At 41.9% G+C, this 14,281-nt stretch overlaps 1 protein-coding gene across 2 annotated transcripts in view; it reads right to left on the bottom strand.

Moving 5' to 3' along the window:
• Nucleotides 1-14,281, bottom strand: part of TRPC4AP (transient receptor potential cation channel subfamily C member 4 associated protein) — a 69,340-nt gene that overhangs the window by 9,974 nt on the left and 45,085 nt on the right. Inside the window, exons 9-10 of one of the 2 annotated variants that reach the window (XM_086332215.1) lie at nt 2,883-3,049; nt 572-703 (exon numbers count right to left, since the gene is read on the bottom strand). In XM_086332215.1, coding sequence (XP_086188341.1) covers nt 572-703; nt 2,883-3,049 — 299 coding nt within the window. The remainder of the gene's footprint in view (nt 1-571; nt 704-2,882; nt 3,050-14,281) is intronic. The other variant, XM_086332216.1, reaches the window with a different exon arrangement.

Genomic DNA, 14,281 nt, shown 5'->3' with positions numbered 1-14,281 from the left:
AGCAAACTGGAAGACACGGCACTGAGGGAAGTCCCCAGGATGCAGCAGAGAGACCAGGCAGGGCCCACGGCTCTGGGCCCTGACAGCCGTGTGGCACTGATGTGGTGCTGACGGCCGATGATTTAGACTCCCCGTTCAGGGCTCTTTAGGGTACCGTGATGAAAACCAGGTAGACATGAGCCCTTGACCCTTAAAAAAAATAAAAAACTTCCTAAAGTCCTTTTTGGAGGCCAACCGCTGGCGTGGTTCTGTGAGGCAAACCTAATTATTAGGGATGTCAATTAGAATGGGGTAGAGAACAATGAGGAAAACCCTGCTGCCCTGGAGTGGAGTGTGTGGCCCTGCCTGGAGGTGAATGAACAATGGGAGGCTGGTGGAGGGTCTCCAAAGGGATTCCTGGGTAGGTGGAGGGTGGGGGTCAGATCCTTCCCCAAGGTGGCTTCCAATTATGGGAGTACACGGGCTGTGACTTTTAGTTTCTGCTCTACTTTCAAAGAAGGAGATTTCAAAGGGCCAACAGCAGGTCTTGAAACAACCACTCCTGGCATCTGCCATCAGGGTCCCTGCTCACCGGGCTACAGTCACAGTTCTGGTTGTGACCGTGGAGCACGAGGGCAGATGCTGAATGCTTCCTCCAGATCAGTTTGTCAAACAAATTATTCAGCCCAGGGATCAGCTTGAACTCCGCAATCATTCTGTGAACCTGAAGGGGTAGGAAGGCAAAAGCATGAAGACAGATGTGCGTTGAAGGTCTATCAAAAGCCCAGGCATATATGTACAAGAAGCCTTCAGGATAAAGAAAGCAATGCTGAGCTTTAAAGCAAACATCTACACTTATTCTCACTATGCACCAATGCACTTTCACACTCTCTAGAGACATTAATAATTGGTAAAATTAGATGCCTCATGGAAGAACCTTGAATGTTCAGGATCAGAGGGGAGAAAGGCTTCACTGATACTTATTTATACCTCAATACAGAACTATGTGAATTACCGACCTATTAAAATAATCCATGTCCCTGTAGTACCTGGCACACAGTAGGAACTCAGTAAATGCTGACTGTGCAAATGAGGACACAGCAGCATCACACTGGCTCTCAGGAAGGCAGGGTTGAGGCCAGCCGGAAAGGGCGGCTGTGATCAGTTTAACCAAAGACCACAAAGATTCATAGAAACTTGGTGCCAGGGAGACTAAGGGAGCAGGGGAACTATCACGGTGAAGGGACAGAAAGAAAAGTCAGAGCAGCAGGATTTAAGTCCTGCTCTGACGATGCCTGGAGACTGAGAACATGGCCCTTATGTGGGTCTTGGTTTTCAAAAATATCAAGTGGGATGGAGGCCACCATCTGCTGTGTAACTTACCAAGCACCTGCAAATTCAAATATGATTACAGAAGTGTGTCGAAAAAGAAAAAGCACTCAACACAGGTAAGACACCATGACTAATATTTTTTATATGAAATATATACCACATGGAAGGAAGGAGCCCCAGTGCTGTGGATGTCATGGCAGGATCTCATCCAGTGTCCTGGTTTTAAATGCCAACCACAGGTTGACAATCCCCAAAGTTATACCTCCAGGGCCCATCTCGCCCCTAACTCACGTGCAGGTAACTCCAGTGCCAATTCTAACAGACAGCTAAACTTAACCTGTTCAAACTGAACCCTGCCCCTTCCTCCCTACAGACGTCTGCCCCTCCACTTCTTACCCACTAGTCTTAACCATCTCAATAAACGGCAAACCATTCCTCCCACCTGCTTGGAGAGAGGTAAGGAAGGCATCTTTACTTCCTCTCTCCACTTAAGTCCATACCTAACTTCTCAGCAAATCTTACCTGTTCTACCTTCAAAACAGCACTGCTCACCACCCCTGCCATCAACACGTGGGTCTTAGCTACTGTCAGCTCTTGCACACAGCAGCTGGAGGATGGTTTTCCGTTTCACTCAGGGTGAATGCCAGAGTCCTTAAATGGCCTATGAAAGCCAGAGGCAACCTGGCCCCCTGCGACCCCTCAGCCTGCCTCTCCTGACTGCTGGCTCCAGTGCACCCCCAGCTTTGTACTATTCCACTAAACCACCAGCCCGGTGCCCACCAGGGCCTGCTTCCTTGACCTGGTAGGCCACCTCAGGCGAAGTGGTTGGCATGCCTGGCTCCCTCACTTTCTTCAGGACACTGCCAGGCCAGATGTCATCTTTTCAGCCAGTCTTTCCCCTTCCACCTTCTCTAAAATTGTTCCTTTCTTGCAAACTTGTGATAACCGCATCCATCTCACAGAGAGCTGTGTGAGAGAACAGTCTCTGACTCAAAACGGTGCTCAGGGACTGCCGCGCTCCCAGCTCCCCTCAGGCCTCGCTACATCCCTAGGAGGTAGAGGGAACGGGAGGGGGCCGCTTGTCCATCCTGGGGAGAAGCGGGGTGTGCTTCCAGAGCACCCCCCATCCCGCCCTCCTGGAACTGCTTCAAGACTCAGGGAACCTCCACACAGCTGGACCCCTGGTAGCTGCCCAGCTGTCATAACTTGACTTAGTTCTGGCCCAGCACCCCAAGCCCCCATCAGACTGGCAAGTCCTCCAGTGCATCTGCAGGGCAGACACCCACCCTTTACCCTGTGTATTAACAAGGTCGGGTAACAGGTAACATGGCTACGTCACCCACTTCTGCCTGGGGCCCCAGAGCTCTGTCTAAAAAGGTCGCCCCAGTACGGTGCGGTGGGAGGACAATGGGCTCTGGAACCAGACTGCAGGGCTGAGGAACGCGACTCCTCGCGCTGCTGGGCCAGGGCCAGAGTCGCTGTGGGGGCAGCCGAGCAGGACGCCGGCGCGCTGCACGCACCCGCGGGAAGCACCTTGCCAGCGCCGCGGCCCGGAGCTGGGCGGGCCTCACCTGGTTGCGCTGGCGCCCCATCAGCAACACGCACAGCACGTACAGCACCTCCAGCTTGTACATGATCTCGTGCATGATCTTCATCGACTGAGGCAGCTGAGTCCTGGTGGAGCTGTGAGGCGGGCTGTTCTCCTCAGAAGCCCCTGGCGGAGGGAACACAATGGAGGCTGGCACAGCCACCAGGAGACAGGCTTCAGTCACCGCGCGTGAGGAAACACGTTTCTGCCCCTCAAACCTGCTCTGAATAGACTTGAGGGGACAGCCATTAGACTGGGCCCCAGGCCTGTGATGGAGACTCTGAACGTCAGGCCACCAGGGACCAGGAAGCTTAGACGCGTAACTAGACGGTAGGAAATACGGACTCTGCAATTCTACCCCATCCGCTTTTAACGCTCTGACACAGCCCACGCAGTACCCTAACCCATTCTCTGCCCTCATCTGGACCCCTCACCCCACCTCCGCCACCAGAAGGCACCCAGACACATGTCCAGCAGGAAACTGTGTCAAATTCTCTTCAGGTCACAAATGACTGAATATGTGGTCATTCTGCCGAGATTCCACAAGGGGGCACCGCTGAAGGACTGAAACGGGATCTTTTTAAAAGACTTTTTTCCTCCTATCGCTCAGCCAAGGGAACTTTCCTAAGGCAGAGGAGGCATCACAATCGATACTAGAGATGGAGATGAACATATTACCTACTAGCAGATTTTCATTTCCCCCGATTTCATTATTAGCAGTGACGGCAACAGCTATGTTGTACTGTGTCAAGCACTGTGTTCTGGGCTTTAGATAAACCCTTTACCCCACTGCCCCACTAACAAAACAGTCTCAGTGAGTCACACAGCGGAGGGTACTCTCAGGAGCGTGGCGGAGCAAAGGGATGAAGACTGAGGGCTGTGGAACGACAACCTACTGGCTGGCTGTGGGACCCTGGGCGTGTCACCTCCTCGTCAGGCTTTCAAAGGTTCTGTAAACGGGGAGAACAGGAGTACTGCAGCAGTCAGCTGGAGACCCTGTGCAGTGGAGGAGGACACAAAAAGCCCAGAACCTGATTCTTGGGAAGCCTCACTCGCGCTGTGCTGTGCTCAGTTGTGTCCGACTCTTCGCAACCCCCAAGACTGTAGCCCGCCAGGCTCTCTGTCCATGGAATTTCCCAGGCAAGAATACTGAAGTATTCTTCCTGGAGTATTTCCTTCTCCAGGGGATCTTCCAGACCCAGGGATCTAACCTACATCTCTTGCATTGGCATGTGGATTCTTTACCACTGAGTCACCTGGGAAGTCTCACTCTTCGGTCCCTATTATTTTAAATGCTCAGGGTCAGGAGACCTTAGGATTTACTTCCTCTTAGTTTTTCTCATCTTTAAGGTGAAAGGAGGTCCTTTCATACTCCTACTGAACTGCTGCCCTGGAGCCTTTTGAAAAGGCCAGAAAATCTGTCTGTCATAGAGCAGTGGTGCTAAAATATACCCAGGTGAGGCACTCACAGTTATGATTTCTGTATGGTGATATCATGTCACAAGAACCTAACTTACTCCACCTCATGGACTTGGAACTATTTTTCCAGCCATGTTAAACATCACTAATATATAAGCTGGAAGACGACCAGATGCTGAAAGAAGCACGACTGCAGCACAGGGGCTAAAGACTTGGAGCCAGACTGTTAGGTGGCTTTGTGGAAATCTGTTGACATGCCTATGCTTCAGCATCCTTCCTCATCTATAAAACAGGAGTAATGTGTGTGCTGTTGCTCAGTTGCATCCAACTCTTTGCAACCCCCTGGACTGTAGCCCGCCAGGCTCCTCTGTCCATGGAATTTTCCAGACAAGAATACTAGAGTGGGTTGCCATTTCCTGCTCCAGGGGATCTTTCTGTGGCAGGGATTGAACCCACATCTCCTGCATCTTCTCTCTCGTGTCTCTTGCACTGGCAGGAGGATTCTTTAATATTGCAACACCAGGGAAGCCCAACGGCAACAGTATCTATTACCAATGTTGCAAAGATTAAATGACTTAATATATTAAAAGTGCTTAAAAATTGCCAAGCATATGTACCCTACATACAAGTGTGTGTCAAACAGAAGTAAAAAACTAACTCTGGGATTTTCAGTTAATGCTTGCTTGCTATTTGTTTTCTTTCTTGTAATCTGCAAGCTCTTAATGGCAACTAAAGTGGCAGTAGGCAAAAACTAAGAACCAGTTTACTCAAGAAAATCTAATTGAGAAAATGCTATTTATTGACATATATTTTCTTACATGTTGGGAGAAAAACCATCATTACTCAATTTTATGTCTTGGGACTCCTTGGCCCAGCTCCCAGAACAGTTTCAGAGTCAACTGATTGGTAAAGAGAATCTGATGAGTTATCACGCAGAACCACACCTCTGCTGCACACCCACAGGGTGCTGTGAAGCCTCTGGTGCCTCAGTGTCCTCATCACCTAGACCAGGGGTTGTGGCGGGGGAGGGGGGGCACTGCGGGAGAGGACCTTTGTGGAAGGAGCAGGTGTGGTGGGTAGCACAGGAGCCCTCCTCAGTAATGAACCAGTGAAGAGATGCAGGCAGCTTGGATTCTTCTGAGTCACTGACAACTTTTGCTGCCTGGTTTGCAAAGGCCTCATAAGAAACTCTCTAGGATAAATATTTTCAACAAACGCAGGCCTCAAAGCAATAGCCAGTGTGCAGGAACAAGACAATTCCCAAGGATGAGGATGGGAAAACTAGTTTAAGAGGCCTGGCCTTCCCTCCAGATCTCTTCAGTTCCACAATACTGATTAAAGTGGGTATGATCCTCCATACATCTATACTGTACCCTGGAGTACACTAACTTAAATAGCTTTAAGCTATAATTCACATACCATACAATTAATCCCTTTCAAGGATATGACTCACTGGTCTTTAATATATTCACAGAATATCCAGCTATCATCACAATCCACATTAGAGCACTTTTATCACCCCACAAAGAAATCCTATTTGCTTTAGCAGCCACTCCCCTTTTCTCACCAAGCCCCTAGAAACCCAGGCATCCATTAGACTATGTTCTGTCTCTTTCTGCAAATGGAATCATACAACTTGTCGTTTTTTGTTTCCAGCACAATGTTTTCAAGGTTTATTCAGACTGCAGTATGTATCAGTACTGAATAATAATCTATTATATAAAACATATTAATTTTTTTATCCATTCATCAGTTGATAGATATGAGTTGTTTCTGTATTTTGGTTATAATAAACCTGCTACTATGAACATCCATGTGTAAGTTTTTGTATAAACATATATTTTCATGTATCCTGGGTGTATACCTAGAAGTGGAATTTCTAGGTCATACAAAAACTATGTTTAACTTTTTGAGTAACTGCAGACTGTTTTCCACAGTGGCTGTACCAGTTTGCATGCCTACCAACAGAGAATGAGGGTTCTGATTTTTCCATCTCCTTAAGGACACCTGTTACCAGTCTTTTTGATGATAGTCATTCCAGTGGGTATGAAGGGATATCTGATTGTTGGATTGGATTTGCATTTCCCTGATGGCTAATGATGTTGATAATGTTCTCATGTGCTTGCTGATTACTCTTGTATCATCTCTGGAGAAAGTCTATTCATATATTTTGCCCATAATTTGAAATGGGTGTCTTTTTATTATTGAGCTGTAGGAGTTCTTTATATCTTCTAGATACAAGTCCCTTATTAGATATATGGTTTGCAAAAATGTTGTCTTCTACCGTCCAAAAGTCTTCACCCATTCTGGCTTTTCCTTTTCTTGATGTTGCTTTTTGAAGCACAAAATATTTTCATTTTAATGAAGTCCAATTTACCTAGTTCTCATCTGGTTGCCTGTATTAGGCATCATCTAAGAAACCACTAGGGTTTCCCTGGTGGCTCAGTGGTAAAGAACCCACCTGCCATCGCAGGAGATGTAGGTTTGCTCTCTGGGTCAGGAGGATCCCCTGGAGAAGGAAATGGCAACCCACTCCAGTATTCTGGCCAAGAAAATCCCACAGACAGAGGAGCCTGGTGGGCTACAGTCCACAGGGTCACAAGGGGTCGGACATGACTGAACCACAACAACAAGAAAGAAACCACGACCAAATCCAAAGTCCTAAAGAGTTATCCTTGTTTTCTAAGTGTTCTCAAGGATTAGTTCTTACACTTAGGTCTTTGATCTTGTTGAGCTCATTTTTATATATGACGTGAGGTGGCAGGGGAGGGAAGTCCAACTTCATTTTTGCATGTGGATATCTAATGGTCCCAGTACCATCTGCTGAAGAGACTACTGTTTCCCCAGCCAAATGGTCTTGGCACTCTTGTTGAAAATCAACTGACCATATAAGTGAGCATTTATTTCTGAATTCTCAATTCTATTTCATTGTGTATATCTCTTGAGGTCAGTAGCATTATAGCTTTGTACTAAGTTGAAAAATTAGGAAATGGAAGTCCCCCACTTTGTTCTTTAAGACTGCCATAACTATTTGAGGCCTCCTGCATTTCCAAATGAATTTGAAGGCCTACTAGTTCATTTCTGCAAAGAAGTCAGTCGGGATTGTGACAAGGACTGTGCTGAATCTTTAGACAGACCTGGAGATCAAGGTGTGAATTACTGCTACTTTAATAACGTCAACTCTTCTGATTCATGAACAAATGCTTTCTTCACAATTTTTTAGGTTTTCTTTCAGTAACAATTATGTTTTCTAATTTTCAGAGTGTAAGTTTTCTATTTCTTTGTTAAATATGTCACTAAGTATTTTATTCTTTTCTGATGCTCTTTTAAATGAAATTGTTTTAATTTCATTCTTGGTTTGTTCATTGCTACTGCACAGAAACACAACTGATTTCTGTATACCTATCTTGTATGCTGAAACTGTTGAATGAACTTGTTTATTGGTTTAACAGTTTTGTAGTGGATCTTTAGGTATAAGAGATCATGTCATCTGTGACTAGAGACAGTTTTACTTCTTCCTTTTCTTTCTTTTTCTTGCCTAACTACCTAGCCAGAACTTCCAGTACAATGAACAGAAGTGGTAAGAGCAGATATCTTTGTCTTGTTCTAATCTTAGTGAGAGAAAAGTTATCAGTCTTTGGCCATAAAGTGTTATAATATTGGCTGTGGGTTTTCTTAGATGCCTTTTAACAGGTTGAGGATTTCTTTTACATTCCCACTTGGAATGTTCTTATCTTAAGATGGATTTTGTCAAATGCCTTTTCTGCATCTACTGAAATAATCATGTAGTTTTCGTCCCTTTTCCATCAGTGTGGCATATTAAACTGACTTTCATATACTGAGTCAACCTTGCATACATTCCATTTAGTCATGTATATATACTTGATCAGGTATATAATCCTTTTTTGTTGCTGTATTTGGTTTGCTAGTATTTTTGTTGAGGTGTTTTGCATATACGTTTGTAAGTTACGTTAGTCTGTAATTCCCTTGTGATGTCTCTGGTTTTGTTATCAGGGTAATACAGTTTCACAGAATGAATTAAGAAATGTTCTTTCCTCTTCTACTTTATGGAAGTCTGTGATGTACAGGCATTACTTCTTCTTTAAATGGTTGGTAGAATTAACCAGTGAAGCCTTTTGAGCCAGGACTTGTTTTCGGGATAGTTTTTCATCACTAATTCAATCTCTTGTTATAGATCTGTTCAGATTTTCTATTTCTTCTTGAGTCAGTTGCAGGAGTTTGTGTCTTTCTTATAATTTTTCCATTTCAGCTGGGTTATCTAATTTATTAGCATATAGTTGTTTATAGTATTCTCTTATAGTCCTTTTATCTTTGTAAGGTTGGTTATAATATATCTTCTTTCACTCCTGATTTTAGTAATTTGAATCTTGTCTCTTTTTTTTTGCTTGATCAGTGCAGCTAAAGATTTGTCAATTTTGCTGATATTTTCAAAGAATCAACTCTTGGTTTTGTGGATTTTCTCCGTTGTTTTTCTATTCTGTATTAATTTCCAATTCAATCCTATTATTTCTTTCCATCTGTCTGCTCTGGGAATGTGGTTTGCTCTTCTTTGTTCAATGACTTAAAGCAGAAAGTTAGGTTATTTTTTTGAAATATTATATGCAGGCATTTACAGCTATAAATTTCTAAGCATGCTTTAGTTGAAATTCAGTAAATTTTGGTATGTTGTGCCATCATTTTCATTTCATCTCATTCATCTCAAAGTATCTTCTAGTTTTCTTTGTGATTTTATCTTTGAACCATCAATTATTTAGAAGTGGACTGCTTAACTTCCACACATTTGTGAATTTCCCAAATTTCTTTCTACCATTAATTTCTAATGTCACTCCATCGTGATCGAAGTATATACGCTACAATTTTAATCCTTTTTTAAGTTTTCTGAATTTTTTTTAGGGCTTAGTGCATATATATATATATATATATATATATATATTTAGTCTAGGTGGCTTACTGTGTTGCTCAAGTCTTCTATTTCCTTGTTGATCTTCTATATAGTTACCCACTATTGAAACTGGGTTATTAAAGTTTCCAACTATTATGTTGAACTTATATTTCAAACTTATATTTCCTCTCTTCAAATCTGTTAGTTTTTGCTTTCTTTACTTATTTTTGGCTCTGTTGTTAGACACATATGTGATTTTAACTGCTAAATCTCGATAGATTTACTATAAAATCTACTTATAAATCTCTGATATCTTTTTTTTTGTTTTTAAAGTCTCTCTTATAGTACAGCCATTACAGTTTTTTATGGTTATCTTCTGCATGATACACTTCTATCATTTACTTTCAACCTATTTCTACCTTTGAGAAACTGTGTATCCTGTAGGATGCATATAATGGATCGTTTTAAAAAACCCAACATGGCAATCTGTTTTTTGAATGAATTGTTCAATCTATTCACATTTAATGTTATTAACTGACAAAATTGAATGTACTTCTGCCTTTTACTTTTTGTCTTGTTAAAGCTCACTTGTATTCCCCTAGTTCTTCGTTAACACTTATTGTATTAAGTAAATATTTTCTAGTGTAACAATGTAATTCCTTTAACTATATTTCTAAAGTTACTATGTCAGCATTCACTACAGGGCTTGCTTGCCATATACATCTTGACAGACTCTTTTTTAGATTTAAACTAACTCCAGGGCTAGTGCACTGGGACGACCCAGAGGGATGGTATGGGGAGGGAGGAGGGAGGAGGGTTCAGGATGGGGAACACATGTATACCTGTGGCGGATTCATTTTGATATTTGGCAAAACTAATACAATTTGTAAAGTTTAAAAATAAACTAACTCCAGGGCTCTCATAGGTCCCTTTCCTCCCTTTTTGTGCTATTATTATTATGCATACTACATCTACATATGCTGAAAACCAAACAATACAATGTACTATACAATACCTTGTTACACAACATTGTATAATTATTTCATAAAATTGTATGTCAATTAAAGAAGCTAAGAAAGGAGAATAAATATTTATAATTTTCTATAATGACCCTCTTTATTTACCATTTTGATTTTCTTCAGATTCCTGTCAATTCCTGAGTTACTATCTTGTAAAATTTCCTTATTCCAACACAACTTTGGTCTTACTCACTTTCTTTGATCTGTTATTGTCAAATATATTACTTTTCTATTTGTTATAGGTTCAACAATATAATTATAAATGCAGTTTTACACAACTGCTTTTGAAATTAGTTAAGGAAAAACATGCACTTATATTGTCTTTTATAATCATATATAATTACCTTTACTGATGCTGCATTTTTTTTGGTGTGTGAATCTGAATTACTGGCTGAGGTCACTTGCTTTCAGCCAGTATTTCTCATAAGGGAGATCTGCTAGCAGCAAATTCCCTAAGTTCTTCTTTATCTAGGCAGTTTATCTAGGTGTTTATTTCACCTTCACTAAAAGAAAATTTTTTAATTGAAGCATAGTTCATTTACATTGTTGTGCCAATCTCTGCTATACAGCAAAGTGACTCAGTTATACATGTACAGACATTCTTTTTAAAAATACTCCTTTCCATTATGGTTTATCACAGGATATTGAATACAGGTCCATGTGCTACATAGGACCTTTTTGTTTATTCACCCTGTATATAATGGTTTACATCTGTTAATCCCAAACCCCCAGTCCTTCCTCCCCCCAGCGCTGGCAACCACGAGTCTGTTCTGAGTCTGTTCCTGTTTTGTAGATAGGTTCATTTGTGTCGTATTTTAGATTTCACATATTAAGTGATATCCTATGGTATTTGTCTTTCACCTTCTGCCTTACTGCACTCATATGATAATCTCTAGTTGCATCCATGTTGCTGCAAATGGCATTACTGGCTCCTGTTTATGACTGAGTAGTATTCCATTATGTGTACATACCACATCTTCTTTATCCATTAATATATGCTGATGGACATTTGGGTTATTTCCATGTTTTTGTCTACTGTGAACAGGGGTGCGTGTACCTTGTTGAATTACAGTTTCATCTGGTTATATGCCTGGAACAGGACTGCTAGACCATACAGTGATTCTTAGTTTTCTGAGGAGCCTCCACCTTGTCCTCAACAGTGGTTGCACCAACTTGCATTCCTACCAACAGTGTAGGGGAGTTCCCTTTCCTTCAAACTTCTAAAGCATTTATTATTTATAGACTTTTTAATGATTGCCATTCTGACCAGTATGAAGTGGGACTCAATGAACTTTTGATTTGCATTTCCTTAATAATTAGTGATGTTGAGCATCTTTTCATGGGCCTACTGGCTATCTGTCATGTCTTCTTTGGAGAAATGTCTATTAAAGGCTTCTGCCCATTGTTTGATTGGGTTTTATTGTTACAGAGAAGGCAATGGCACCCCACTCCAGTACTCTTGCCTGGAAAATCCCATGGACGGAGAAGCCTGGTAGGTTGCAGTCCGTGGGGTCGCTGAGGGTTGGACATGACTGAGCAACTTCACTTTGTCTTCACTTTCATGCATTGGAGAATGAAATGACAACCCACTCCAGTGTTCTTGCTTGGAGAATGCCAGGGACGGGGGAGCCTGGTGGGCTGCTGTCTCTGGGGTCGCACAGAGTCGGACAGGACTGAAGTGACTTAGTAGTAGTAGTATTGTTGTTAAATTGTACGAGCTGTCTGTATATTTTAGAGATTAAGCCCTTGTCTGTTGCATCATTTGCAAATATTTTCTCCCATTCCATAGGCTGTCTTTTCATTGTTGTTGTTTTTTTATGGTTTCCTTTGCTATGCAAAATCTTATAAGTTCGATTAGGTCTCTTTTGTTTATTTTTGTTTTTATTTTTATTGCCTTGAGGGATTCACCTTCATTTCTGAAAGAAGGTTTTACTGGATATAATCCTTGGCTGAGTTTTTTTCCCAGCACTTTGAGTAGGTCATTTCACTCCCTTCTGGCTGCTATCATTTCTGATGATCTTATTGAGATAATCTTGGGCATGATGAGTCATTTCTTTCTTGCTATTTTAAGCTATTTGCTTTGCTTAAGTATTTTTCAGGATTTTCTCTGTCTTCCAGCATTTTCATTATGATGTGCCTGGGTATAATTCTTTTGAGTTTATTTACTTGTAGTTCTTTGAATTTCTTGGATGTGATGTGTATACATTGATCAAATTTGGGGAGTTTTCAGCAACTACTTCTTTGAATATTATTTTCTGTTCCTTTCTCTCAGTGAACTTTTCATTCCAGTTATTGTATTTTTCATCTCTGGAACTTCCTTTTGACTTTTTTTATCTGGTTAATAATATTCTCTATTTGATGACTCATTGAGCTTCTTGAGCATAGTTACCTTTAGCTCTTTGACTATAATTATGATGTCTCTGTTAATTCTAACATCTGAGCTCTTCCACAGGCAATTTCTTTTGCCTGCTTTCTCCTATGTATGGGTCATATTTTCCTGTTTCTTTGGATGTCTCAATTTTTGTTAAACATCAGACATTTTGGGTAAATATTATAGCAACTCTTGAGGCTGATTCCCCTTCTTCCTTTCAGGGCATGTTGTTGTCTTCTTGTTTGTTCAGTGACCTGCCTAGCCACTTGTGGTAAAGTCTATTTCTCTGAGGACTGATTTGTTGTTTTCTTGTTTATTTGTTTAGTGACCTACCTAGCTACTTGGGGATAAAGTCTATTTCTCTGAGGACTGATTTGTTGTTTTCTTGTTTAGTGACCTGCCTAGCCATTTGTGGTCAAGTCTGCTTCTCTGAGGACTGATGAGCCCCTCTGCCAGCCTTGGGCATGTGTCCCTGGATGACAGTGTTTTAGCAGGGCTCTCTTTGTCTGGATCTTTCCCTCATCTCTCTGTTAAACTTTCTGCCTCATCTGATACGAAACTCAGCTGTCAGGCTCCACTAATTGCTAGCTGACCACTCTACTGTTTTTGACAAAGCCTTGAGGCATAAATTGTTCCAGAGTCTGATTCAGTTAAATTCATGCAGGGGTAGTTTTTGAGACTGAGGTTTCTTGTGACCTCAGCTTTAAGCTCTTCTCAGCCACCTCTTTCCCTGGTTCTCTGGGGAACTAGCTGGCATATGGTTTGACTTTTAATTCTCAATTAAAAATAAGTCCTTTTATTTTCTTAAAAAATCTACATTGTTTCTGAGAATGACCTTGAGCTCAAACTTCCCAACATTCTGTTCTTACCTATTACCTCTCCGCCTGGCAAAATCTCAGTGCTACTACTCTGAGCAGGACTGATAGCCTCCACTGTCTTCTCAGCTTGCCTCTCTCTATGTGGTGGAACCTTTGTTCCACAAGTGAACTGGGGCAAGGTGATAAGGGCCACAGAATTCTTGGTCTACTGGGCAAGCTTCTGAGCTATGAATACGGTATGGAGGTAGGTGGAAGGAAGGAGCCCCTGGCATTACGCTAAGTAAAATAAGTCAGAGAAAGACAAATACTGTATAATATCAATTATATGTAGAATCTAAAAAAAGCTGAACTCAGAGAAACAGAGTGGTGGTTACTAGTGGTTAGGAGTTGGGAAAATGAGAAGTTATTGGTTAAAGAACACAAACTTCCAGTTATAAGATTAATAAATTCTGGGTGTCCAATAGAGAAGATGGTGATTATAGCTAATAATACCATTATCATATTCCTGAATGTTGCTAATACAGTAGATCTTAAATACTCTCACCAGAAAAAAAGAAATGTTAATTATCTGATGGGATAGAGGTGTCAGCTAAGGCTACAGTGGTAATCATTTTACAATACATAAATGTATGAAATCAACACATTGTACAATGGGAAGGGAAAGGAAGGGAGAAGGAAAGGAACCTCTGCCCTCGTGGCTGTATTCATCAAGAATTCAGCCTCTTCCATTTGGAGCTAGAAGGAATGAGAGCCTGTCCCTCCCAGGGAGATTCTGTATCCTTATCTGGGAGCTGAGAGAGCCCTGTCTTTCTGGCCACACCTGCCTACAGTGGAACTTGCATCAAGTAGAAA

This window comes from Bos grunniens, chromosome 13 (assembly GCF_055505025.1).
Source record: "Bos grunniens cultivar Pamir isolate PY7600 chromosome 13, Bosgru_T2T1.0, whole genome shotgun sequence".
NCBI lineage: Eukaryota > Metazoa > Chordata > Mammalia > Artiodactyla > Bovidae > Bos > Bos grunniens.
This window is presented reverse-complemented; position numbering and strand designations above follow the sequence as displayed.